General features: G+C 40.9%; 2 protein-coding genes across 3 annotated transcripts; one reads left to right on the plus strand and one right to left on the minus strand.

Annotated features, from left to right (window-relative positions):
• Window positions 1-5,943: 5,943 nt before the first annotated feature.
• Window positions 5,944-15,911, plus strand: parn (poly(A)-specific ribonuclease (deadenylation nuclease)). 2 transcript variants are annotated; one of them, XM_056372775.1, is made up of 26 exons: window positions 5,944-6,090; window positions 6,358-6,435; window positions 6,536-6,615; window positions 7,276-7,343; window positions 7,826-7,907; window positions 8,098-8,158; window positions 8,984-9,149; window positions 9,626-9,688; window positions 9,805-9,843; window positions 9,957-9,999; window positions 10,126-10,206; window positions 10,387-10,443; window positions 10,647-10,724; window positions 10,863-10,906; window positions 11,028-11,070; window positions 11,401-11,476; window positions 11,567-11,677; window positions 11,772-11,841; window positions 11,935-11,990; window positions 12,540-12,626; window positions 12,713-12,787; window positions 12,898-13,078; window positions 13,189-13,316; window positions 13,923-13,989; window positions 14,072-14,235; window positions 14,909-15,911. In XM_056372775.1, exons 1-26 carry the CDS (start codon window positions 6,072-6,074, stop codon window positions 14,953-14,955), a joined length of 2,064 nt encoding a protein of 687 aa, XP_056228750.1. In that variant the 5' UTR covers window positions 5,944-6,071; the 3' UTR covers window positions 14,956-15,911. The 2 variants fall into 2 exon arrangements, with proteins under 2 accessions (XP_056228750.1, XP_056228751.1); XM_056372776.1 differs by having other exon boundaries at window positions 14,075-14,235.
• Window positions 15,912-16,296: 385 nt separating this feature from the next.
• Window positions 16,297-26,328, minus strand: LOC130164109 (RNA exonuclease 5-like). Its single transcript, XM_056368556.1, has 19 exons — window positions 26,061-26,328; window positions 24,921-25,217; window positions 24,605-24,731; window positions 24,385-24,496; window positions 23,584-23,691; window positions 23,183-23,271; window positions 22,183-22,298; window positions 21,919-22,057; window positions 21,442-21,536; window positions 21,222-21,324; window positions 21,039-21,127; window positions 20,357-20,465; window positions 19,836-19,952; window positions 19,616-19,753; window positions 19,204-19,296; window positions 18,729-19,083; window positions 18,429-18,619; window positions 17,082-17,191; window positions 16,297-17,003 (listed from the first exon to the last, which is right to left on the minus strand). The coding sequence occupies exons 2-19, from the start codon at window positions 25,199-25,201 to the stop codon at window positions 16,958-16,960; spliced, it is 2,418 nt and encodes an 805-aa protein (XP_056224531.1). The 5' UTR covers window positions 25,202-25,217; window positions 26,061-26,328; the 3' UTR covers window positions 16,297-16,957.
• Between the last annotated feature and the right edge of the window lie 18 nt (window positions 26,329-26,346).

The raw sequence follows: 26,346 nt of genomic DNA on the forward strand, positions 1-26,346 counted from the left end.
TGCATATTCCTAAACAGTGCTGGTTGGATATGGGACTCCAGGCAAAATATAATGCTGCTGTCATGTGTACATTGACACTGAGTGACAGGTGTCTGGCTACATACACTCTGCACACAGCTTATTTTTTATTTTTCCCCTATGGCCCCATAATAGGTTAAATCCTGGCTTTGAGTTTGACGAGTTAATATTAGCAAGTGTAAAACACACATTACCTAACATATTTTAACAAATTATGTACACACATATACTGTAGGTACTACTGCTACTGACCTTAATTTCAAAGGCCAGGGTTTGAATGAGACTGCTTCAGTTCATGTGTGACTGGGGACCTTTGTTGCATGTCACTCCCCATCACACTCTCTCCTCTAGTTTCCTGTCATCGCTCCCACTGTCACAGTCCATTAAAGGACAGCTTCACTTTTATTTAAAGTCTGCCTTAAAAAAAAACTGACGTGCCCATTTGTACATTGAAATAACTTTCAATTTAGCAGCTGTTAGCAGCTAGGCTCCTCACTGGTGATGGACAACGCTGTTTTCAGCTCAGTTTTGAGCTGCCTCTGAACAGTGATGTGAGCTTAGGAAAAAAAGTGGACGAAATACATTTTCAGATTATGAATCTTAAAACTGAACTGAAAGGAGTGATCTGTGATAAAAACAATTACATTTAGAGCTATTTGTAGGTTTTGCTATTGCTACATAGCCAGTGTCAGCATGAACAGCTCTTAATATACCAGTCTAGAAGAAACGTTGACGTTCAGCATCAGACTTCATTCCTCTACCTGCCAAGAGCTGTCTCCAGTGGAGGAAAGCAACGGCAGTGTAAAGTTTCTTTCACGTTTTTCCTTCTACTAAAGTTTGGGTACTAACCAGCTAGCCCCAGCCCATCTGGTCACTTTCCAATAGCGACTTACTGTAGCCTCCAATCTGCCCTGAAGACGTAGCGCTGCTCAGAGGGCGTGTTATAAATTCTTGTCTTGTAAATGCAACAATAGCCTAAGCTCTTGTCAAACGACAATCACTATCACCCACTCCTTGCAAGAATCCATTCACCTGCAGAGAAAACCCCTTTAAAGTTCGGGTAACTAGAGTGGGTATCTTCCAAAGTTACAGTGTTTTGAATATGAAATTCACTGTGTATTTCCACTGACAGTGTTTCCTGCAGAATGATAATAACTCAAAGACTAAAACCTTGACTTGAATCCCTGTATCTTAAACCCACAGCATTTAACTCAGACTGCTGAAATGTCATATTAGCTTAAGATGAAATTTAGAATGTGCAAATTATTTTTGCACAGAATAGGGACTGTGGATTTTGTGCCCAGTCACCTAAATTTACATAGCTTTAAGAGTGGATTCATTTGCAGCCAGTAAGGACAGAAGGAGCAATTACAGCAAACAAAAACTATTACAGTGTATGGAGTATATAGAGTGTGGGCTTGTTAGTATTGTTTTAAGACAGACATCAAAAAATGTATCCTTTGAAAGCATGAAATGCTCCACAATTTTTTAAAAAAAGGTTCAGCTTTTCTCAGTATTACAAATTTTACTGCACTTTGCTCAACAAAGAGCAAAAGTCATTTCGAGAAACGGATTTCCTGAGATTGATATGGAACAGGGGCTGAGTCGAGCTAAAGCAACCGTGTTATCACTTACTCACTGACCAGAACAGCTCTCTGATGTCTGGTGGTGTAAAGAATGAGAAAACATCCCAGGATATATTTTTTCTCAAAAAATGTAGAAACACCTTCAGGTTCGGCTCAACTGTTAGAGGGGACATTTCTGCTCACATGTGTGACGGACCTTAAAACCACATTATGAACAATCAAAGTATGACTAATGTGAGTATGTTTGTAGTTTCTTGGCAGTAAATTTGAAATGACACATTAAAGGTCATTCAAAAATATAGACATCCCATTGATCAATTGTGATTCAGTTGCCCTCAGTTGAGGTTCAACACAAACACAAACACACACAGACCTTCTCACTCCCACTTTCCCTGCCATTTATCACTTACATAAGCATAATGTGCTCTGCTGTAATCTTTTTTCCATATCGCTTATATCTTTGCTTTTAAGGTTACAGAGGTCGTCAGAAAGGCGAGATCAGCATCAACTCCATGCCCCAATGGGATACCATAAATGCTCTACTAGAACTACCCTGCATGGCCCCTGAAAATCCTGTGGAACCTACCGTAGACCTATCACGGTCAAGAAGCAGAACTGCTAAATCAGCCAGTTCAGGAACATAGCTCTTTTCTATCATGGTCAAGAGATTGACCAACTTCTTCATAACCAGCGTTGTCATCGACACCAGCTGCCAGAAGCTGGAGTGCCAGGCTTTCCAGGGTGCGTAGAGCCCTCAACAACAGATCCAGAGGCCCAAGAAAGAGAGGTGACCTTCATGTCGTGTGGCTGAACCTTGCAAATGCATAAGGGTCTGTTGACCACCAACTCATTGACTTTGCCCTACAATTTTTTTACATCCCTGAATGTATCAGAAGCTTGGTATCGAAATACTTCAAGGACCTTTGAATGTGCTGTACCTACCTAGATTTCACCACAGGCTGGCAACGGCTGGAAGGAAGTATCGCCATGGGATGTGCAATCTCCCCCATCTTATTTAAATCATTCTCTTTGGGGCAGGACGGATGGTTGTAGGAGTGAACCTGCCATCGGTACAAAGACTACCACCGCTGAGAGGCTACATGGACAACATGACAACCATGCTCCAGACAGCAGCATGCCCATCGAGACAGCTGAAGAGGCTTGATGAGCTTGTGAACGTGGGCTAGAACGACAATAAAACAATCCAAGTTGTGAAGTTATCTCTCTGGGAAGGGATCAGAAGCGACAGCACCATCTTTGTCGTAGGCGGGGGAAGAGACTCCACTGCTGTCCAGACAAACTTGTCCACAGCCTACACAGCAGAGTTCCTCTTAGACAGGCAGATGGCGAGAGTAGTTCAGAGACGGTTCTCAGATGGCCTGGCGAGGATTGCCCAACTCCTTGGCAAGGACAAAGTATGATGTTACCAATTAACCCTGCACCAATGGTAGGAAGTGGTTCCTACATAATGTTCAATTACGTGGTTTAGCAGTGGTTTGAACGTATTTGTGTATTTTATGATGTACTTTTTATGTTGCATCTTGTTACCTTTTAGCACTTTATAGGCCTTCTTTGAAATTAAGTGTTTTTGGGGTGGACCTATGCCACATCAAATGGACACATTTTGTACAAGCCCCACTGGCTGTAATGTATGTGGCTTGTTATGATTTTTATATCTTTTGTGTGTCATACCTACCCTACTTAAATATTGCTCTTAATATGTTTTGTGATGACCCTGATGAAGGCCACAAGCTGAACAGTTGTGCTGTGTGCTCCTGGGGTGGGGTGAGGCTGCTCTTCTCTGGTCGAGGGCCACCATGGAAGAGGGCGGCGAGACCTTGTGATGAGGAAACTGGCTGGAGTGATTGAGATATGCCGGCAGGATGCAAACAGTAGGCCTTCCTCCTCAGCCAAGCACCTCATCCAGTTCACCAGGTACAGAGAGAGAGCCAAAAGCCTCTGCCTGAAAGATTCACCAAGACTCCTTGAACCTAGCAAGGAGCAGAACATCGACCAGGGAGAGTCGACCTGGGAAGGCAGCCTCAGTTCCCCAGAGAGATAACCTCTATGTCACTCCAACCTGACATGATGATGTGTTCCATGGTCACCAAGACCATCCCATTCATATAACACAGGATCCCATAGGAGGAGGGGTTTGAGGCTGACTATCTCATAGTGCGCTCATCTGTTGGATGGATGTAGACAGGCTGGCTGCAGGGGTTTTGTTCGCCCTGTGGAGGTGGAATGCAAGGGCTTCATTAACTCCTCAATATCTAGAAAGAGGAAGGCAAGGCATTAAAAATCTATCTGAGGAGGCCAAAAGAGGCAGATTTGGTGTGGCTGAGGAGGAGGCATAGCAGTTGGGGGCCAGACAACACCTCAGGCATTAGCAGTGAGAGGCAGCAAGAAATCTCTGTTACCTCTCCACCACCAGGAGATGTACTGGGGTTAAAGGAGCAAAACATCAATGAATGCTGATCCTCAGCTGATGACCCAGCTTACCACACACCAACCATTACATCAAATCGCTTGTCATCCTGATGTTTGTTTGTTTCCTACATCTTTCTTTCTTTCTTTCTTTCGTTTGTTTTGATGTTCTCCTCTGCTTGTTGTCATCTTGAAAAATATATCATAATAAAAATCTAGAGTGAGTGTATAGCCTGTCTTCTCTCAAGGTAATAAAACTCTACAAAGGCACACAAAATACAGCTCATTGCATTCGTACACAACTATATTTGACTTACACTGCAATAATATAGATTTTGGTTGTGTTTAAAGGCCTTAAAGCTCAAAAAAAGCAAAAACTTAGTAAGATTCTGTCAAAGAAAATATAATTCTACAATTTTATACCCCCCGGAGAAAACATTAGACATAAAAGCTGAAGCCTTTTTGTGGCTACTTCCTTTCATTAAAGAAAAGAAAACTTCCCATCTGTACTTTTTGAACTGTCATCTTTGCATTTCACTGGAGAGAAGAATACACCCCTGCTTTTTAATGTGGAGACATTTTCTCCTACTCCATACTTTTTTATATCCATTATACAATACAAAGTGTAGATAATAATTGCAGAAATTGTTCTGTCTCTATGAAACTCAATGTCAGCCGCACTGCCAGGCTGACTTCAGAAACACCACCTAACACCACATCAGGAACTTATAAGTGTAGCCGATACAATCTTGATGAATAGTAAGACCCACAAAACCCACTCTTGTGAAAGGCAGCTTTTGTGGATCTTGATAGGAATATGTTAGGCAAATATAGCACTTTGATGGATTTTATCCAGTATGTTTCCTTACATATAGTGTCATTGTTTGTTGGCTCGGCTCCAGCGTTCTGTCATGTTGAAGAAAGCAAAGGCAATGAGCCAATAACTGTGTGTTATTCTCAGCACATGAACAGTATAAGGAATTCTACTTTTGGTGTCTTCCCTTTAACCTTTTCTCTGGATTTTCTTTAATTCCCCTGCATGATTTGACAGTAGAGCTGCATTTTGGGAGCATCTTCCTCCTTAAATTTGATGCACCCTACCCTTAGATTTTGCACAAAGGACATACAGTGATACAAGAAGAGACATAGTGAGGCGGAGAGAAAGAGGCTGTTTAGATAGTTAGAATCTTAGAATAGCTGTATAGACATACAGGTACAGCATTGCATCGAGCACCACAGGTGCAGACTGTGATGAAATGATAAATTAAATATAGATATTGAGAGAAACATGAAGCAACAACAACAAATCTAGGGGTTGAGACAGAAATAATACCCCACAGTGGATAGGAATTAGATAGATAGATAGATAGATAGATAGATAGATAGATAGATAGATAGATAGATAGATAGATAGATAGATAGATAGATAGGCTCCTTAGGTGAAGGATCTGAATACGAGGACATACAAGGAATTTGACTCCAGTTTCTACAGAATCTCAATGTACTTACACACAGGTTACAGTACTAATAATAAACATAAACATATGACTATTATGTAGCCTACAAGCCATATGCATACATCAACAATGGACACAAGATACTATATCTATACATGTCAAACAAATTTGAAAATAATTGAGGCTGTGAGGTGAAAGTAGTAGAGTAAAAAAATCTCCCTCTGAATGTAGTAGATCAGAAGTATAAAGCGGCATAAAAAGAAAAAGTCATGGGAAGTACAAGTATGCTACCTCAAATTTGTAATTGAGTAAATGTGATTACATCTCTTCACTATCAGTCCAATATAAAATTGTTGTCAGCAAGTACTGTAATAAATAACCTGATATATTTATTGTAATAAATATGATTTTGTCTCTAAAATAACAAAAATGCCGACCGAATAGATTGTATAGACACGCCGCAGCTCCGCAGCGGCACTTTGTCTCGCAGCAGCGGCCCGGAAGTGTTTGTAAAACGGTTAAAAGCCAGTTGACGGAGGCTAGTTGGTGTTAGCTGTCAGCCGGGTTCAGTCATTGTGCAGGGATGGAGGTGACACGAAAAAGTAAGTAGTCAGCCGCATTTTGCACGCTTGATCTTTTGTAGTTGGACTCATACGTTATAAAATTGTACAATTGAGTAGTGTCATGAAACATATCTATGATGCTTAAGGCTCTTTAATTGTTGTGTTTGTGCTGCTAGCTAGCTAGCTAGCTAGCTAGTAGCTGCGAGGAAACAAGCACGGCTGCGGGTTTGTGTGCTCATCTGCTGGCTAGCACGCTTTCCGCATCACGCTAACATACTAGTATTAATGCACTTTTACTTTTTCCAGATTATAAAGACTGTTTGAACACGGTGTACAGCGCGATAGAGGATGCCGACTTCCTTGCCATCGATGGAGAATTTTCAGGTAACCGTGTGAGAGTTTTAGCTGAAGTGGACACTGATAAAACCCAACGTTTTTTCTGCTGAAATGTGACATGTGATTTTGTGTGTTTTTTTTTTTTTAGGGATAAGCGACGGCCCCAATGTCAGTGCACTAACCAACGGGCTTGACACACCAGAGGAGCGATACACGAAGCTGAAAAAGGTCTGCAGAGCTTAATAATTACTGCACATCAATCACACATCACGTCAGTTTCATTTATATAGTCCAATATCATAAATCAAAGGGCTTTGCGATCTGTACAGCATACAACACCCTCTGTCCTTAAACCCTTGATTTGGATAACGAAAAACTCCCCAGAGAAGTTTTTAAATGGGAAAAAATATAGAAGAATCGTAAGGAAGCACAACAGAGGAGGGATCCCTTGTCCAGGATAGACACATGCAATAGATGCTATATGCACAGAATAGAACAGGATTACAACATTGAAATCTGTAGACATATATTAGGAATATGATAGAGCAACCTTCAGGTGCAGGTAGACAGATGGGACCTGAGCCACAGGACCTCCTCTCCACCATGAGGACCTGGAAAGAGGACAGACTACACAAACACACAAGAGGGCAAAACTTAAGCACACCATTCACACAGGTGAAAGAAACAAACTACACAGAGACAGAAAGACAAAACATGCACACAAGGTGGAGAGGCCAGAACAAAGGAGCAGGACGAAGATCCAGTGCATCCCAGCTTGCCTCCCTAGCCCTGCAGCAGTCTGTTGTTTGTTTGTTTGTTTGTTTGTTTGTTTGTTTGTTTGTTTGTTTGTTTTTATCTCATTAAACATTTTGTCTTTCTATCCACCAGCATTCCATGGACTTTCTACTGTTCCAGTTTGGATTATGTACGTTCAAATACGACCAGGCAAAGTCAAAGTGAGTAATATCTGCTGAACAAATACACAATTTAAAATCTGACCGTGTTATTCTGTGTCCCAACATCGCCATCTGCTCATATTTAAATGTCTTATTTTTTGCATTCAGCAAAGAGATAATATTTTGAGACAGACTTGGTTCTTCATCAGGTACAGAGAAAGAGCCAACTTGTTGCAAGTCCTCTGGGCGACAGTTTTTGGACACAGTATCTGGACAGATAAATTTGTGTCTATTGTTAAACTGACAATTAACAATTGCTCCTTGTACCATCTCCTGAATTAAAGCAGGGCTGGATTACCAAGTGCCCAACTGCCTCAGGGCCCAAGAACATTTATTGTGTAGCAACTGATTTATCCTAAGTTCCATTGCCAATGCCACTGTTAGGTTTTATGCAAAAACATTTGTCAACTAAGAACTAATAATGGAAGTGATCCAGCTATTACCCTCATTTTTCTCTCTTTCCTCTTATCATGTCTCCCTAGGTATATCACGAAGCCGTTTAATTTTTATATATTCCCGAAACCATTCAGCAGGACTTCTCCTGACATTAAGTTCATCTGCCAAGTAAGTCGGTGTTATTCTTCAGGGTAATTCCTTTTGTGAACAACAAATGACTTTTGGATACAGTGATTTAGATGGTTTAAAATATTTCCTGCTCAGTCAGCTGTGAAAAGATTATTTCAATATTAGGGATAGATGGGAAAGATGGAAGAAATTTTTTTTTTTTTTTTTTTTTTTTTTTTCTTCATTTCAGAGTTCCAGTATTGACTTTCTGGCCAGTCAGGGATTTGACTTCAACAAGGTGTTCTGTCACGGTGAGTGTGTATCTCATGATGTGTAGTGATGGGTATCTACCCTCAATATCTGACTCTAAACTGATATGAGTTTATAGCACCATGTATCTTTTACATAAAGTGGAAGTGAGTGCTTTGTCAGTTTCTTATCAGATTGACTGATATACAAACCAAAGTCTTGTTAATTTCATATCGCAGTTTAATAAAAGGGGTTTCTGTAGGAAAAGCAATCCTGTTTAAATCAGTACTTTAACTTGGTTTTTGTTCTTTGCGCTGGTATCCCCCTCCAGCACCAGTGTTAAGAAAAGCTGTCATCTGTCACCAGTACTGGAACAGCTGGTTCTGGGCCTTTTGCTCTTCATTCAGACTTGTGATAGTGGTCTTTTGTTAGCCTGAATCCAGATCTCTGACAAAATGAAATGCCAGTGCAGCCTCTGTAGACACCTAGTTGTCTCTTACAGTCTGAGGAAAGTGTTCCCTGGTTTCACTGCCACTTGTGTTCACGGCCTCAGAAATGTAATGACACATAAAAAGCTATACAGGCTTAGCAGAACCTGCAAGAGCATTGTTCGCTCTGGTTCACTCGTATGTTCCTCTCTTACCAGTTCTGTTGATGTTGTTGTTGACAACATGGCGTAACTTTAAAAAATGCATGACATCTTGCTGAAAATAATTCTCAGCAACTTTCTTTTTCATCTTGCAGTAGCCTTTCCAGCACATGGGCTCTGTATCAAAAAGTTTAATTTGATGGAATGTGTAGTCTTGGACAGTCGGTGGGAAGAGCCAACACAGAACAGCAGCTCGCTACACAGAAGTAACATTCAGATTTTTCTTGGGTTTTCAAAGGAATCCCGTACCTAAATCAAGACGAGGAAGCCCAGCTGAGGGAGCAGACGGAGGAGAGGAGGAATCAGCATGCTAACGGTGTAGGGACACCATCCTACATCTCTCCATCCTCCAAAGGTGCTGCAAATGTACCCGAGGAGCATAAAGACTTCATCAACAGGGTGGTGTAAGTGTTAAAGATTAATTTAAAGGCTAAAAAAAAAAGAGCTGTGGGTAGTGACGGGGTTGTTTTTGTCTGAGGAGTAGAGAATGAAGTCGCGGTAGCTTAGTTCCTTCACACTAGTTGGACCAAGATTACGTGACCTGATTACCTTTCCTTGAGGGTAAAGTGGGTGTGGTCAGCCAGTAGGAAATCCCCCTCCCCGAAACATTGCCCCAGAATTCCTTGGTATAAATAAATGATAAACTTCGTCTGTAAACCGACTGGGGAGCAGCTGAGTGTTCAGGAGGATGTGCGGGGAAATCACTGAAAAAACATTCAGGCTGCTCTTTTCAAAAAGCTGGTGCTGTGACTTTGAGTCACATGTGATTACATATTAATGGAGAGAAACTTGCCAACCTCAAACAAATGCAACTTCACAGTTCTGTTGGTACCTTACCCTCTTATATTTTGATCACTTATTACTCCATTTCTCCACACAGAGAGAAAGTTGAGGCCCTCTTCACCAACTCAGAGAAGACTTTGGACCTGGAGCCATGTACTGGGTAATCTACCCCCCCCCCCCCCCCCCCCCCTTCAAAAAGCCACATCTGCCTGTGTTTGTATTTTCTGTGCCGATTTTGTATTTTAATATGTGCACACATTCATATTTCCTTACTAGGTTTCAGAGAAAGCTGATATACCAGACACTGAACTGGAAGTGAGTGGCACTTACCCCTGGGCTGCTATCATTATTATTATTATTATTATTGTTATTATTATTATTGTTGTTATATGTTTGTCATAGATTTAACATTCTTCTTGTTCTTACAGGTTTCCCAAAGGGCTTCATGTGGAAACCATTGAAACAGAAAAGGTTAGAGCATTTTTCATCTCAGCTTATCTTGCTTCCTGTTTTTGTTTTTGTGTTTTTTTGGGGGGGTGGGGGGGTTTTGTTTGGTTTTTTTTGGAAGAATCATAGATGTGATTTCTTTGTTTGCAGAAGGAGCGTTACATCCAGGTGAGCAAAGTGGATGAAGAGGAGAGGAAGAGGAGGGAGCAGCAGAAACTGGAGAGAGAGCAGGTAGAGTGTGGGCTTCAGACAAATATCAAATATTCCCGTCACACTCTTCTTCTGTTTATCACAATAGTGTATTGAATGTAGACACGCATACGTTTTCTGTGTGACGTTGTTGTGAAGGAGACTGCACCACTGTCTGACTACGTCTTGTATTTTTACCCGACACTTGTCTTCCCCCAACAGGAGGAGCTCAATGATGCTGTTGGCTTCTCCAGGGTGATCCATGCCATCTCTAAATCTGTAAGTAAACCTCACTACTTCTGTGTTTGTGTTTGTTTTTCTAGTGCCTCTCATAGTTACAACACACACACAAATAAACAGTGATACTCCAAAGTATAGACTAAATCCCAATTCATAAGATGCAGTATCGAGCTTTACTTGCTCTTGAAATATCTTTGGCTTCGGTAAAATCGGACTTGTAACTCATTTCCTCTGACACACAGGGCAAACTCGTGGTTGGCCACAACATGCTGTTGGATGTGATGCACACCATCCACCAGTTCTACTGCCCACTTCCAGAGGTACACACTCAAGAGGGGATTTTTAAATACGGAGCCTTTTTGGCTGCTAAATATTCAGCCTTTTGCTACACAAACAAGCTGTTTTAAAGCAAAGTAATGTCTTCTATTCATAATTTATACCAATGCTCTCTTCTCCAGGACCTCCAAGACTTTAAAGAGGTCACGATGTGCGTCTTCCCAAGGTAACGTATCACTCTATTGCTAAGTTTGTTTCTGTGTCTTCACAACTGAGGCTTGTCTTTGCTTTTTGTTCTTTAATGTCTTATTTATCTTTTTTTTTTTTTTTTACCTGTTGACTTGCAGAATTCTGGACACAAAGTTAATGGCTTCCACTCAGCCGTTTAAGGTAGACATTTTTAACTATTTGTTTAGCATGTTATCTTTTTGTTTAGCTGTAAGTCTGTCCAGGAAGTGTTCTCTGCACTGTAAAATTACTGTATATGGAGAGCCACTGTGAAGCAGGACTCTCTTGTGTCAGCATACCTAACCAGTAAAATTGACTATGCTCTTTTAAGTTGTGCTTATTAGTTATGATCATGGCTTGCCAGTGAAAATCGAGCAAGTAATGATGATTTTTTGAGCAAAATTGTGATTTTTATGTCTCTAAACTATAATACTAACAGCTTGTTTTTTACCTTTTTTTTTTTTTTTTTTTTTTTTTTTTTTTGTGTTGCAGGAGCTGATCACTAACACCTCTCTGGCAGAGCTGGAGAAACAGCTGAAGGAGAGCCCCTTCAAGTCACCACAAGTTGGTGAGTAAATACGCCCTGAAACGTTTGCCTGAAATATTCTTCACTGTACAAAAATCCTGCTGACACTTCTTCTTCTCTGTGCTGTTCCAGAAACGGATGAGGGGTTCCCCAGTTACGACACAGCCCAGGAGCAGCTCCATGAGGCAGGGTACGATGCCTACATCACTGGCCTCTGTTTCATCTCCATGGCCAACTACCTGGGTAACACACGAACGATCACGCTGGTCCTGTTCTCAAATAAAAAAAAAGTGTCTAAATACATATTGTCTAAGCTGGTCTGCGCTCCACTTTTCAGGCTCTTTCTTGACTCCACCCAAAGCTTACATCTCAGCTCGATCCAAACTCATTGAGCCTTTCTTCAACAAGTAAGAGACGCACTTAAGTTCATTTGCTGCTCTTTTTATTAACAGTTCAAACACTTAAGAGGTTTATCATTTCTTCTTCTTTCTGTTCTCAAGGCTGTTCCTGATGAGGATAATAGATATTCCCTACCTCAACATCACAGGACCAGATCGTGAGTAAAATGTTGTGTAGCACGGCCCAGCCATATGTCAGGATTGCTGCATTAACTACTGCTTAGAAGTTTAGCCGTACTTAAAGGCAGCCTGTGGGGTTTACCAATAGTAGCACTGTGGAGCAAGTGGTTCCCCATTTTGTTTGTGTAGTGCACACACACACTCCTGCTATTCTGCTGAGTGACAGTGTGGTGCAAAGAAATGTAGCAATGCACTTGCAGAGGAAGACCGTGAGCTAGCAAACATAGATGTAAACGATGCATAATTTAAAGTGTAATGAAAATTGTTGTATGAGGAAGGAAATGCGTTCAGCCTGCTCGTCAGGTCTCAACAAAACGGAATACAAAACTCCACTCCACCTTTTCTAAACCTCAGGCCTGATATCATCTTAGCTGTGTATATAACCTTTTATATGGGCTTTAATTCCTCAGCTAATTAAATTATTGGATTTTCTTTTTGTTCAGCATTAATATCAAATATCAGTTAAAGCCACTGTAGCCACTTCTCCACCTCACCCTTTGTTCTGCTGATCTCTTCTGCTCCTGCAGTGCAACCCAAAAGAGACCACGTCCTGTACGTCACCTTCCCAAAAGAATGGAAGACCAGTGACCTCTACCAGCTCTTTAGTGCCTTTGGTAAGATGTGATTTTGTGTGTTCTGCTTGCAAACAGTTATGACCCCATGATTTATCACTCACGTTCGACTTCTGCTTTCCACACAGGGAACATCCAGGTTTCATGGATAGATGACACATCAGCATTTGTGTCCTTAAGTCAAACAGACCAGGTGCAGATAGGTGAGTTCGACCTTCCTCACGTCAGACTGGACTCTTGTCATCTGCACACAAAAAAAATAAAATAAAAAAATGTCGATGCAGCTTGTTAACTTGTTCCTCTCATCCTGCAGCTATGAACACCAGCCGCTATGCAGAGAGCTACAGGATCCAGACGTATGCAGAGTACGTCCAGGGCAAGCAGCAGCAACAGGAGAAGGAGAAGATCGGTCAGACCGCCAAAACCTGGGGAGAGGACGGCTGGGTGAAAGCTCACTACACCTCATCCACTACTAGTGGTTTTGGATATTCCAGGTACGCATGTGATGCTGTACACTTCAGATTAATATTCTGTTGCCTAGGATTTTCTGCAGGTATTTCTTCTTGTACCTATGGCTTATTTTTTTTTTTTTGTTTTGTTCCAGGGCTTTGAGAAAACGCAGCATCAGCCCGGTTCAGGGAGAACAGGGGAGTGGAGAACCTGTAATTACAGACGGCTGGAGTCACTACTCGTACCCAGATAGCACCGGCAGCAAGAAGATGAAAACTGATGGTGTGTGAACGCATGCATGCATACGTACTTTCCTGCAGCAGAGTGGTAACTTGCAGGTTTCCTGTAGGAAAGTACTTGGCAGAGATTCATTGTGTCCTGAGGAAGAGGGCAGGTGGCGTTTCAAATAATCATCAGCTAAGGCTGAGTAATTAGTCTAAGATCAGATTTTATTTATGGCCACCCGCTCCAGAGCAGACGGGTCAGATGTGTGTATTTTTTGCTTGATATTTGAGCATTTCATTTCAATTGAGGAAGCTCAAAGTAATTTTAGTGATGCATCTTGGGTATTATATTCACTGAGATCTTAGAGTTGCGCAACATGTGGATTTATCTGATGTCGCTGTTGAATCTTAAATCTTCGTATTTCACACAATTGTCACACAAAAATGGTGGAACTTTTTGCAACCCTCAGATAATGTTCAAGAAATCTGAACTGACGCATAAGAAGCCATTAGTCCTGGTTTTCAAGTTGTAGTGTATCCCTGTCTAAGCCTCAGTTTTCTGCTTGTGTGTTGTCAGTCCTGTGAATTACTAGGTAAAATACACTTGCCATATAAGGAGGTCTTATCTCGTCTCTCATGCTCCAGTTGTTATTGTGTTCCCTAGATACAAGTGGACAGGCAAATGCTGAGGCTGTCGAGAGCAAGACATCAGAGGGGTGGCTAAAGACGGGGTAAGTGAAATAGAAGCGCTCATCCTGTTGCTATTAATCCTGTTTGCTGTGATTTAACTCTCTTAATGGCTGCTCTGCCCAGCAGAGATGCATCAGATTCAGCAGGGTTAAGTCCAGTCCCTGATGAGGAGGAAAGTCCCGAGGGCACAGATCCAGCTGATGATGCTGACGGGACGATCACCTGGCAACAAGCCCCGGCAGTCCACGGGAGGAAAGGTCAAAAGAACAAGAAAAAGAAGTCTGAAGGTGTGTTTGTCAGGCTCGATAACCCTTTGAAGCTGCATGTTGTTTGTGGATAAATGTCTGTTAATCCACCTAGAAACCAGAGGAAAAATGGTGTTTCTTTTTATAATATCTAATTACCATGATTATGAGGCAAGATCTGTTGATTTCTTCAGCATCAAAAGTAATTATATTTGTCTCTACATCAACAACAGCTAATGCAGCGTGACTTTCCAGCACATAGATTTCATAAAATGTTTAATAAATATCAACCAAAGTCACAGACTACTGACAGCCAGTGTTCAGAATGCCCTGTTAGCATGGTTCTTCATCGGTCCATCTCAATCATCTGTCCAGTTATAAACAGTTATTTGAATCTTATTTATCTTATCTTATTTAAAAGACAAAAAGATTTTTCTGTTTTCATTAATGCTGTCTGTGTGTAAAACTACTGACATGCAAATTGATGGCATTTCTGGGTAGGCCAACCTATCCTTAGAACCAAACGACTTGTCGAGTTATATAGTGACTGTCATAAAGAGTTAAGACTGAGTCGACAGCCGTGCTAGCACTCGGGCAAAAAGCCTGCGTTTCAAAGGGTTAAATGTTACAGTAAACAAGATTTCTGTGTGATCACTTGCAAATCAACATACTCGAAATGTTCTCATCTTAACATGCCTCTCCCTCTCTTGTGCAGCGGCGGAGTCTACAACATCGCTGTTTGAAGTCCCAGAAGTCTGGTAGCGAGAAGTGGGACGTGGAGAGGCCACTGTCCCACACTGGGCTCCTGCTCAGAGTCTCTTCCTAAGCACTTGGGGCACTTCCTGTATGGTCGTACATCACTGGGAGTGGTGCATGCCCTAAATTCATTCGTTCACTCAACAGCTGTGGATACCGTGTCCAAAGCTACCAGCCAAACGTCTTGACTGGACTATTGAAAGAGAGAACACAAGCCATAACGACAGCTGCCATATTTTGATCTTGTACCACAGAGGAGCAGGAAACTCTTCTGGGTAAACACACACACATACACACATATATACCACGAGATCTTGAAAATCTTAAGTGCAGAAATGTTCATTTATCCTGATGTGTCCAGACTGGGATCTGCCACCACAGCCATGCTATCACTTTGGAACCATTCATCAATTTTAATGACACGTCACCTCGAATCAGTCTTAAATTTTGGGAGCGTGAGTTGTGTGCGAGTTTGCATGTGAGGGAGATGTACTTTTTTTCTCTAGTCTTTGTATCCCTGTGAATCCGTTTTCATAAATTGTGAGAGATAAAATACCACTTGACAGGTCCTGTAGTTTACAATGTCAGGGTTATTTAGTATTTTAATGCAGTCAGATATTTTTTCCCATTTTAAAAAGAAAAAAACGTAAATTCTATCAACTCCTCCAGTTTTATCATATAAGCTTATCAATGATAATGTGATATTTATGATTGGTGGCATTTTGATCCTTCATGAGGTGCTTGTATTTTTTTTTGTTTTGTTTTGTTTTTTGTACAGAAATGTTTTTCTTTACTTTTTTGTGTTGAATGTTTTGTAACTGTGTCAACCCTGAAACAATGTCAAAGTATGTTCAAAAGGTGTAAACGTTAAGAAGACGTGTACATTTTTGTATAAGATAAAAGTTTAAAAATCCTGAAATATTTCCTTGGAAAGGGAAACAATTAAAGAATGTTTCTTAGTATCTTTGTTTCTGTACCTTCTGTTCTCAAACTGATCAGATGGAGCGAACATTCGAGCGTTGTCACTTATTTAAAAGGCTCTGAAATGGGGCTTTTTAAGGTTCTCGTAAAACACGATAATATAGTTGATCAAATAACATCTTCATCTGGGAACCTTAAATTGGCATATTTTAAATGTACTACTTCCGACTAGTCTCTAGGTAAAAATAATTATTCTTGAACGAATAAAGTCATTTAAGTAGTAATGTAATTAAAGCTTTAGTATTCTGCATCGATGGCCCACAAATGTCACAAATATTTTTGGTGTACCATCAGTCTCCAGTTTGACCAATTTAATACCATGATTTGTTGTAGTCCTAGTCAATAAACGAAAAGACAAAATTTGACATTAACAGTTTTAATTGCACAACATCAAAATGCATAGATCCCTCATGATAAATACTGCTCCATAGAAAAGTCTTTTTCATTGAAAAAGTAACACTTCATTTAAAAACATGAATAGTATCCATGATACATCAGTTCATATGTGAGTGCGTATGATAATGACGTATTTGACATAATCTAATGAGACTGCCATGTTTGTTTTCTTCCAGTAGAACAAATGGGATCTGGGAGACTCGTAATCTTTACTCCAGCGTGTGTTGCACAGTTCTGTAGTTCGTCCGACTTCCATTAATGTTTCCAATTAAGAGTCTAGCCAAGTAAAACCAAAGGCCAACAATGCTTGTACAAATTAGGAGGGTTTATTGTTATGAAAATAATTTTGTACCAAAGCCGAAAGCTACTTTTGTAGCTTTGCTTATTTCCAGTCTACAAAAATATTGTAGTTTTACCTTGCCTTTAATATACATGTGCCAAAGAGAAAAGTGTACCATGCAGAGATAACACGCTCAGCTCTTTCAGTAAACAGGAAAGAAGTCTCTGGCAATTTATTTTTTATCATCATTGATTTCAGCTGTGTCAGTTAATCCACTGAACAGGCATCACTGGAGAGGAAGGTATTTTGTTAGCGCAGGTTTCTGCTGGATCACTGATCTCCTCTAGACCCTTACTTGACCTCCATAAAGCACAAACCAGGAAGGTGTCCATGAGCACTAGGGAAGAGAAGAGATGGATTAAAAAATATTTAACTTGGTAGCAGTTTTTCCCCAGACACTGTCGAGAGTCCTCACCTGGTATGTCCAAGCAGCACAACCACAGACAGGGTGCAGTCTGGGAGAGATCTGAAGAGCTTCCCGAGGCGGCGGTCCAATTTCCCCATCATGAGCTCCATTTTCTGGTCCTGCAGGTTAGACGTATTGGGTTCTTCGTTACATGTGCACTAGACATTATAAACACTCTGAAAAACCAAATCGCAAACGACACTTGTAACTGTGTCTTATTTGCAACTTCTTCCAACCCTCCGGCTTCAAGAAGCTTCAACAATCACAGGTCCAGGATAAGAATAAGAATAGCAAGATAAGAAATGTCGGAAGAGACACAAAGCACAATCGCACCGTCGGACAGAGATGCCAGGAGAAATAAGCCCCACAAAGCCACCCTTAATCTGAAAAGCTCAGTTTTTAAAGTGAGATTTTTTTTTGTCTTGAGCAGATGTAGTGAGAATTGACTGAGGCTGGCAGCTGGAAGCCAGAACAATCACTCAAGTATGATGTTCAAACATCTCTCAAACAGCTGTTGTCTCTGTTACTAAGAGCAGGACAGAAAGTAACCAAGTATACAAGACTGTAACTACACCAGCAGCCCCGTGTGGCTGTTACTGTCATTACACACCACATAGTATATTAAATTATATACTATGTATAATTACCAATAGTTGGGGAAAAAATGGACACTTTGGTCAGGGGGAGGCACCAGAGAAAAAGCCATGCTGTTATCCAGGCTTTGCTCGGCTTTGGTCAGTCTACTACTTTGTCAGGTTTAGATGTTTGAGATAAAAGCTAACGTGTCTAAGTCCTACCCACATGCTGAATACTGATGAGTGGCATGTTGGCATGCTGACAAATCAAGAGACACTATGGCAGACGGTAAAGTATAAAATAACACACAGACAGGATCATTTTGCACCAGAACTGAAATATTTTTGTAGAAATTAATCTGAAACAATCATATAAAATTTCTACACTATTGTTTTAAAGGTCCCATACTGTATAAATTGTATTTTCATATTGTATTTCCATGTCTTTTTTGATTATAAAGCAGGTCTAGGTTCTAAATTAAGACTGTGAACGTATCAAAGCGCTCCAATCCTCAGAGAATGCACACACACTGTATCCAGACACGGAGCCTTAAAACGAGCCGTCAGGACTTTTGTAACTTTGTGATGTAACAACTCAGCCATTCCCAAGGACCCACCACACAGTCTTGCAGGATTTGGTTTCTCAGGGTGTTTACCTGAAATCTGCTATATTTTTCATAGCAGATATACTAAACATTCTTATGGATAACAAAACTTGCAAAATATGGAACCTTTAAAAATGTATGACAACCCTCTGGAGTCAATACAGCCTGTTTCTTACCTGATAACTGGTGTGCACGCAGGTCCTCTCATTGTCTTCCACCTCAGCATCCACTGTAGTCACTGTTGTTGTCATGGCAGCCCATGAACTCAAGTGGGGCGGAGTCAGGGATGGACAGATGATGTAGTCCTCCTTCCAGAGGTCCTCAGAGGAGCTGAGGGCTGCGTGTTTGCCCTCTGAACTCTCAAACTCTGTCAACCGGACACAAGTGAGGTGGAGAATTTCAATTTCAATCTGTGCACCCACAAATGCAAGAGTAAGTAGTAGTGAATAGTGAAAACACTGTAGCTTTGTGCTCACGTATGTATGCATGTCTTGCATGTTTTCCAGGTTTGGCAGGCAGGACGATTCTCTCCACCGTCCCAAAGTGACCAAATGTCTCTCTGACTGTTTCCTCAGACAGTCCAGACTTTGTGGCGGTCAGCTGCAGCCGTTTACCGTTCACTTTAGCAGGCTGAAACCCATTCACTGTTTTAACAGAGGGTGCACCTGCATCGAATGTGTGTCCATTGACCTTTGCAGAAAGGTTTATGGACTCAGTCACACTGGGCTTTAGTTTGACAGCAAAGAGGTGACCGGTGTTGAGAACGTCATCCATCAAAGCATCGAGAGTGACCTCCAGGTCCAGCATTGACTCATTAACAGGCCTCTTGACCTAAAGAATGCACACACAAGCAAACGTGTTGGAGATGGAGCAATCTAAAAAAAAGTTTGGGAATAACTTGTGAAGTGAATAAGTAACAAAAAGCACAAGAAAAAGAGGCGAGAGAGTCACCTTGATGGGCTGCCCCTGCAAATTAAACCCATTCAAAGTTTTTAAAGCCAGCGTAGCTCCTTCCAGCAGCTCGAACTCTACCTCTGCATGGACCTGGAGACCAAAGCACATCCAGAGAGAGGAAGTTTAATAGGAGCTGAAGGAGGAAAATATTTTTTATCACCAGATCAAGGTCACACTGGATCAAGGAGATATTTTCCTCTTTCACACTATAATACAGCAGAACAAAAAGATCCTAGCATGTCTTTGTAAATACTCATCACCCTTCCTTTTCATACAAATGGACAGCACCATGTCTTAGGAGGTATTTAGTTGTTCATTGGTCAAATTGTGAAAGAAATAAAACAAACAAAAGAGTTTATCAAAAGGAAAACTGCAAGAAATGGAGGATCATGATGCAGGTGAGACATACCCTGACGGACGTGTTCAGCATTTTGATTTTCCGAACCGGTCCACAGCAGCCAAAAAGACGCTTCACTTCCCTCTCAGAGAAACCCGCAGGGAACGGCCCGCCAAATACGACACACATATCGCGAAGGTTTGCACACACCTGCAGGATAAACACACAAACACACAGCATTAAAATATCACTGCCATTTTAAATGTACGATGTAAAGTAATAAGTGACTCACGCTCTGGTGCTGCTGCTCCTGAGGAGGAACGCACCCCTTCAGGTGGTCTGACAGGGAAGACAAATGCAGCACTGAGAGGAACGGATGCTTGATCTGTCTCCTGAAAGATGCCAACAACTGAGGGAGAGAGGATGCAGTTGTAGAGACAGAAGAAGAGGAAGAAGAAGAAAAGTTTGGAGGAGGGTGAAAAGAAGGGAATGAAAAAAGGATAAGACACTTATAATATAGTATCACTTAAAGTCTATATATATCTTGAACCAAAGGAGCAACTTAATGCATCTTTCGTTGCTTTCTCACTTTATTGTTTCATTTCCAAATTAGGCAAAAATGTCATTAAACTTGGAACATCCATAACTTAAACGAGGCAGGTCTCATCTAATAATGTCTAATAAATAGGTAAACCAGCAAAGCCTTTATGAGACTCACTGCATGTAGAAGACTTGACAGAAGACAGTGTTTGATCAGGTGAAGGTCAAGAGGGAGTTGACCGGCTCCCGAGTCAAAACCACCAAGCTTCTAACCTCATTGTCAGAGTTGTGCCACTGCTGATTGGACAGGTCCAGGGCTACGTCAGAACGCCTCCCGAAAAAGGCTACCGACCGGCCGAGTGTCTGCAATACGTCGGCAAACCTGCAACAAGGAAGAGGGACAGAGAGTTTGTCATGTGTATGTGCACCAGAACGTGTGATGAGATGGATTTCACTTTGCGGGTGAAAACCAAAATCCTTCTATTCGTGACAATGATGTGCATGAATTTTCTGATCGGATTTAATGCTTTCAGTTCATTTCCATTATCAAGGCGCTAAATGTCATAAACCCTTTGGCTGTAGTTGAAATTATTCATCATAGACATTTCAGACAAAGACAAAGACAAAGTTAGAGAGAAAGTCTGACGAACCTCGAACTGGCTTTAATCTGAAATTACTGAAAACTGTATCCATGATGTTTTCAGGTCAATTCTGGACCATTTTCTGTGTCTGCGGAGGTTTGTGTCATTGTTTTTTAAAAATGTGAAGGCTGTGTTTTTGTAATAAAACATCACAGAAAGCTCCATTTTGGTTGTGAAAAATAATAGCTCGGTACAGAGGTCCAAAAGCTCAGAAGAACAATAAGGTCTCCTGACTTTGTGCGGACACGGTCTGAGCGAATGTAGTAAGATGTAAAGAAAACAAAGAGGTATACAGATTGTATCAGGTTCTGTACCTGTGATTCGGTGTGGGTGCAGGTGCAGGGTCAGTGAACTCCTCCTCTATTGTGTATCCCCACAGCTCCTCCAGATGATGCTCCACCACCTGACAGTGAGCATACACAGAAAAATGCTGTATCAACTCTGTGCGTGTGTGTGTGTGTGTGTGTGTGTGTGTGTTTTAGGGAGCGACGGGTTACCTGACGGGGTCCCGTTTTAATAAAATACTGGGCCAGCTCCAGGGCTGCCACTGCATCCTCGATGGGATTATGACCCTTTCCCTCTTCAGTTTGTATTTGCCTCCTGGGAACACAAGAGGACAATTGAATTATTAGTCATGGTGGCTGAGAGAGAGAGAGAGAGAGAGAGACAGAGAGAGAGAGAGAGACGTAAATACAGAGAGAGGAATGGAAAACTTACTTCAGCACTGTCTCCGCTAAGACCTTAAGCTTAAACCTCTGTCCAAACTCTCTCCTGTACAGCAGCGAGGTGTCGATTACATGCCGGTGGATCAGCTGCAGGGAGCACAGAGACACAATACTGGTCAAAACTTATTTTATTCAAAAAATGATGTCTGTGGTTGCTGTGAAGTCCCTCCAGAATAAAATACCTTGTATGTACATTACTGAGGTTCTGTTTTTGCACCCCTCAGTGTCTGAGAAATCCAGGGCTAGCAGACTACACAGAGAGGAATAATGGTTCTGACATTTTCTTACTAAACAAACACTTCTCTTTAATTTCTCTGCAGTTATGTTTGCAAAGCTTCACCTGCTTCATCTTCATGAAAGATTCAAACACCCCAAAACACAGGAGGACGAGACCGCACTCAAACTCAAGCTTGTCAGCATCATTTCATGGCTGTTGCAGGCAGAAATCAATACGTCAGTCGTCACTCACTTTCAGAGCTATGAGGTCGTTGTTAAGTGAATGGCCGACCAGGACGGCGTCCCGTGGCAACACAGCCCTGAGCTTTGCCTGAACATCCCGCAGGGTGGTTGTGATCGGTCGCAACATCGCTGCGGTGATACCAGAGAACCTATCAGGAGGCACACGGCAGCGTGGGCAACAGAAATGAACTTTAACCTTTAAACATAGTACGTGATGTTGGTTATTAATAATACAACAGTGTGTGTGTGTGTGTGTGTGTGTGTGTGTGTGTACCTGGTGAGGTAGTTGAGGATGCGGTTCTGAGGTTTCACCAGCTCGTCCAGCACACAGTTCCCATCACTATCCACCAGAGAAACACGAGCCAGCTCATTTCCCTTTTCTGTAAGACACTGAAGCACAACAGCAAAACAATAAGGAACTGTTTGGAACCGGGATGGAAATCGTGGAATAAGTTTGGACACAATATTTTGACAAGATCTTGTCAGCAAGAGTGATCATATCATCGTACTCAGGACAAGAAATGGAGACAGAGCAACAAAGGAAGCAGCAAATGATGGAGAAAATGTTTCAAACAAGGAGCTCAGCACGGTTCGGTTTTAAAAAAAAAAAAGGCAGAGGTGAAGCAGAACGCAGTTATGTGCAGACTCTGCGGGGTGACAGCTGTAGCCAGAGGAGGTGTCTGACAATTTGAGCTGCTCCTCAGATGAACTACGAGTTGAATAAAACTGCTTTAAAGTGATGTAGCTCATCCTGAGAGGTGGTAAATATCCATCGCTTACGGACTACCAGTAACATAAATATGCTTCCATTTAAAAAAGGATTCTGTCTCTGGGGGAAAAACTCCTGCTAAACACTTGATAAAATCTGCTATGTTGTTTTTAAGCACATTTAAACTACTGTTCTTTGTCACAATGTTTCTTCTAGACTGGTAAGTAAACAGCTGTTAATGCTAACGCTGGATATGTAGCAATAGCAAAACTTACAAATGGCCCCTTTAAAGCGTATTTATATAACTGATGACTATAAATTAATTTAAATTTATAATAGCCCATTAAAAAAAACAAATCAAAACATCATATTTACAATAATTCAAGTTATTCCAGTGTATTCATAACATATCACTTGAAACACTACTGTGACATTGGTGTATCAAGAATGCATTGCTAGAATAAACATACCATGATAATGGGGCCTGTCTGTCACTAATGTATGAAACGTGGATACATTTGAAACTGGATTAAGAGTTTATTAAGAATAATTAATAGTAACTCACCATTTCACAGTCGAGTCCATACAGAGGGCTGCCGTCAGTCACACAGTCAACACTGTCTATGCACACAAACTCCTCAAACCCTGGCATTCCTGTGCCAAAGGGAACAAAACAAGAAGTGAGAAGGCGGAGATGAGAGAATGAGACCGTGTCTACACTAAGCCAGTTAAATCTGAAAATGCGTCTCTTTCGCTCTGCTGAGGCCTTCCCTCCACACTACACTGGTGTTTTCACAGCCCATAACTTTTCAAGAACAGTCTCCAGAGTGCATGGATCTAAAATAACACTGGCATCTTGGTGAAGATGGGAAAACAATGACATATGACATATGCCTGCTGAGACACAGTCGGGAGCAGAGTGGCAGTAAAACCTGAAGCAAGTCTTTTCTCCAGAAAGAAATTCACCTTTCACAGGGTAGTGTCTCTTGATCATCTCCTCCTCCATGAGGACGTACGCTGTCAGTCCTCTCCTCCGTATCCCAAACCGGGTGATTACTGGGTGATTCTTCAGAGCTGCGGCAGCAACACAAAATAACAGACACATTCAAAAAGCAATAACACTGAGAGAAAAAACACAAACAACCGAAGCGAGGAGACATTTATAAAATATTTGACAAAACGCCTGAACATAATAATGTGATGATATTCTGCTTTCAACATTTAAGTGTAACACAGCGTTTTAGGTCCTAGTGAAAAAAGTATTGAGATTACTTGAGTAAAAGCAGCAATAAAAAAATACTTTATTTTAGAATAATGTCACTTTGAGTTTTATATTATTATATGTTATTATTTAATCGTTATTACAGATACTTTAATGTGTAAGCATCATTTTACTGTTGTAGTTGGTCAAAGTGGAGCTCATTTCAACTACTTTATGTAATGGTAGTTTAACCTGTAAGAATGCAGCATATTTTATGTTCAGGTTGAAATTAACTTGTTATTTGTATGAGTGTAAGTGACTTAAGCTGTAAAATAAATGTAGTGAAGTAAAAAGTAGAATATTTCCCTCTGAACTTTGTGGATACGTAACAAATAAGTAAGTACGTTTTAACTTTCCACCATCACTCTTGAGATATTAGGAAAGTCAAGAAAAGGCAAAGTCATGTAGGTTTTATCATGATATAATTATTTCTTGGACAATAGCCTTGTGTTTTACTGATAATATTCATATTATAGATAGAACATATCTACATACATGAATCTAACCTTTGTGCAATTCATTGTTTTCCTTGTGTGAAAGCGATGGACCCTCTGATTTAGGTTCACTGCTGAAGATTTCAGACGCTACGTTGTTGGATGATGGAGTGAAGGTGACCCTCTGTAACAGCCCGATTTAAAACAGACATTAAAGTCAGAATTGCTGACACCGTGAATAGAACTTCTCTCATTACATAATCTGTGTCACGACTTTCCTCTGGATACTTACAGAGCTGTAGTTGGTCCTGAGGTGTCGCAGGGTGAGGTAGTGTTTGTAAAAATGAATCTGGGTCAGACCCTCCACGACGACAACATTCACACCTTTAACCTTCCTCTGGTGGTGGAGACGACACCAACTGGCAGAGAGGAAGGAGGATGATGACATAAAAATTAGATTTAAAAAGAATATAAGGGGGTGTAGTCTGCAAGATAAAAGACTTCAATTAGATGTCTTTATGACATACAAACACAGTATAAGTAAATTACAGAGCGTTATTTAGTGAGAGCCGATGAAATAGATCCGATCGTGCTACAAAAGTCATTACCTGGGCTGTTTGATGCCGCCTGCTTTCCCCAGAGCGGCATAATGCAGCAGCTCTGTCAGCTCATTCAGTTTAATTGGTTGCTGGAGGCGTTCAAGCGGCACAGAGATCCTCGGTAAGCGGGGCGGATATGGACACTCCACCACCCCCTCACCTTCTTGCTCGGTTTTTAATCTCTTGGACTCTTCATGTGCTGTCAGGGCAGTGCTCTTTCTTTTCACTCTGTTGCTTGCTGCTGCTGCTGCTGATGGTGATGGTGATGGTGATGATGATGAAGGCTCCATGTTGGAGCTGATGTTTCTACAGGGAAATAAAAACAAATACTTCAAATGAGCTCTGGCTGTCAATTATGAAACGTATCATTTCAACACAGGTTTATGCACATCTAAGTTTTACACAGGTCTTTTATGGTGCACATGAAGGTAGAACAGCTGATTAAAAATCTAGTTATCTTGAAACCATCATTCACTAATTGTAGTTGCAGATTCATTTATATGTTGAACTCTGCATTAAATGCTTCTTTAGATATTAACAGTTGTTCACTTATTTTTCGATCTAACATTTTCTTGTTTAGATGATTAATTATCATTATCATATTATCAAATTATCATATTAATGATACTTCCTGGCCCTACTGTGGCAGTATTTTTAGGAAATATCTTTACACTATTTTAGTTTCAATATTGTTAAAATAATTCTGCAGGCAAATTACATCATACACAACTGAGACATAGAAGACAGAAAAGTTGTTGTATAAAAACGTGTTTACAGAGTGATTATGGAAACAAGTTCAATAATGTGTTTGCTTTATTTGTACTGCAACTGCAAATGTAAATACAATACGTGTAAACTTTGTCGCTACAGGTAATTTCACTATCATTTCACTTACGGTGTGTGTGCTAAACAGCCTCATGGCAGCACAGTGTTTATGGTGTATGGTGAACTTTGTGGTGTCTAACAACAGTGAGAGTTAAAGGGTCAGATTGCTGGTTCATTCTTAGAATAACACATAGGAAACTCCACACACCTAACTAGCCAACATGTTAAAAGAATAATTTTAGCTACAATTACGATCCAAGAGTGCAGTATGTATAAGCTCAGTCTATGCGCGGGAATAAAGACGATGGTAAAATGAGTAAATACCAGATGTTTTTTGTCCAACTGGTTTCCAAATTCACAGTTTTTTCGCCACTGTTAAAAACACATGGCTAAAACAGAGACACTGTCGCACGTTATGCGGTAATATAAAGTTCAAATATATAAGCAGCAGGTCCGGTTTTCAATTTCAGATTAAACGAATATGTTGACTATCGTGATGCCTTTGAGTGAATATATGTCGCTAAAATTGGGTATATTTGATGATTTTGGTCTAAAAATAAAATAAAATCGTGCTTTAGATACAAAACGGACACCATATCGTTATACCTCT

This window comes from Seriola aureovittata, chromosome 3 (assembly GCF_021018895.1).
Source record: "Seriola aureovittata isolate HTS-2021-v1 ecotype China chromosome 3, ASM2101889v1, whole genome shotgun sequence".
NCBI classification, from domain to species: Eukaryota; Metazoa; Chordata; class Actinopteri; order Carangiformes; family Carangidae; genus Seriola; species Seriola aureovittata.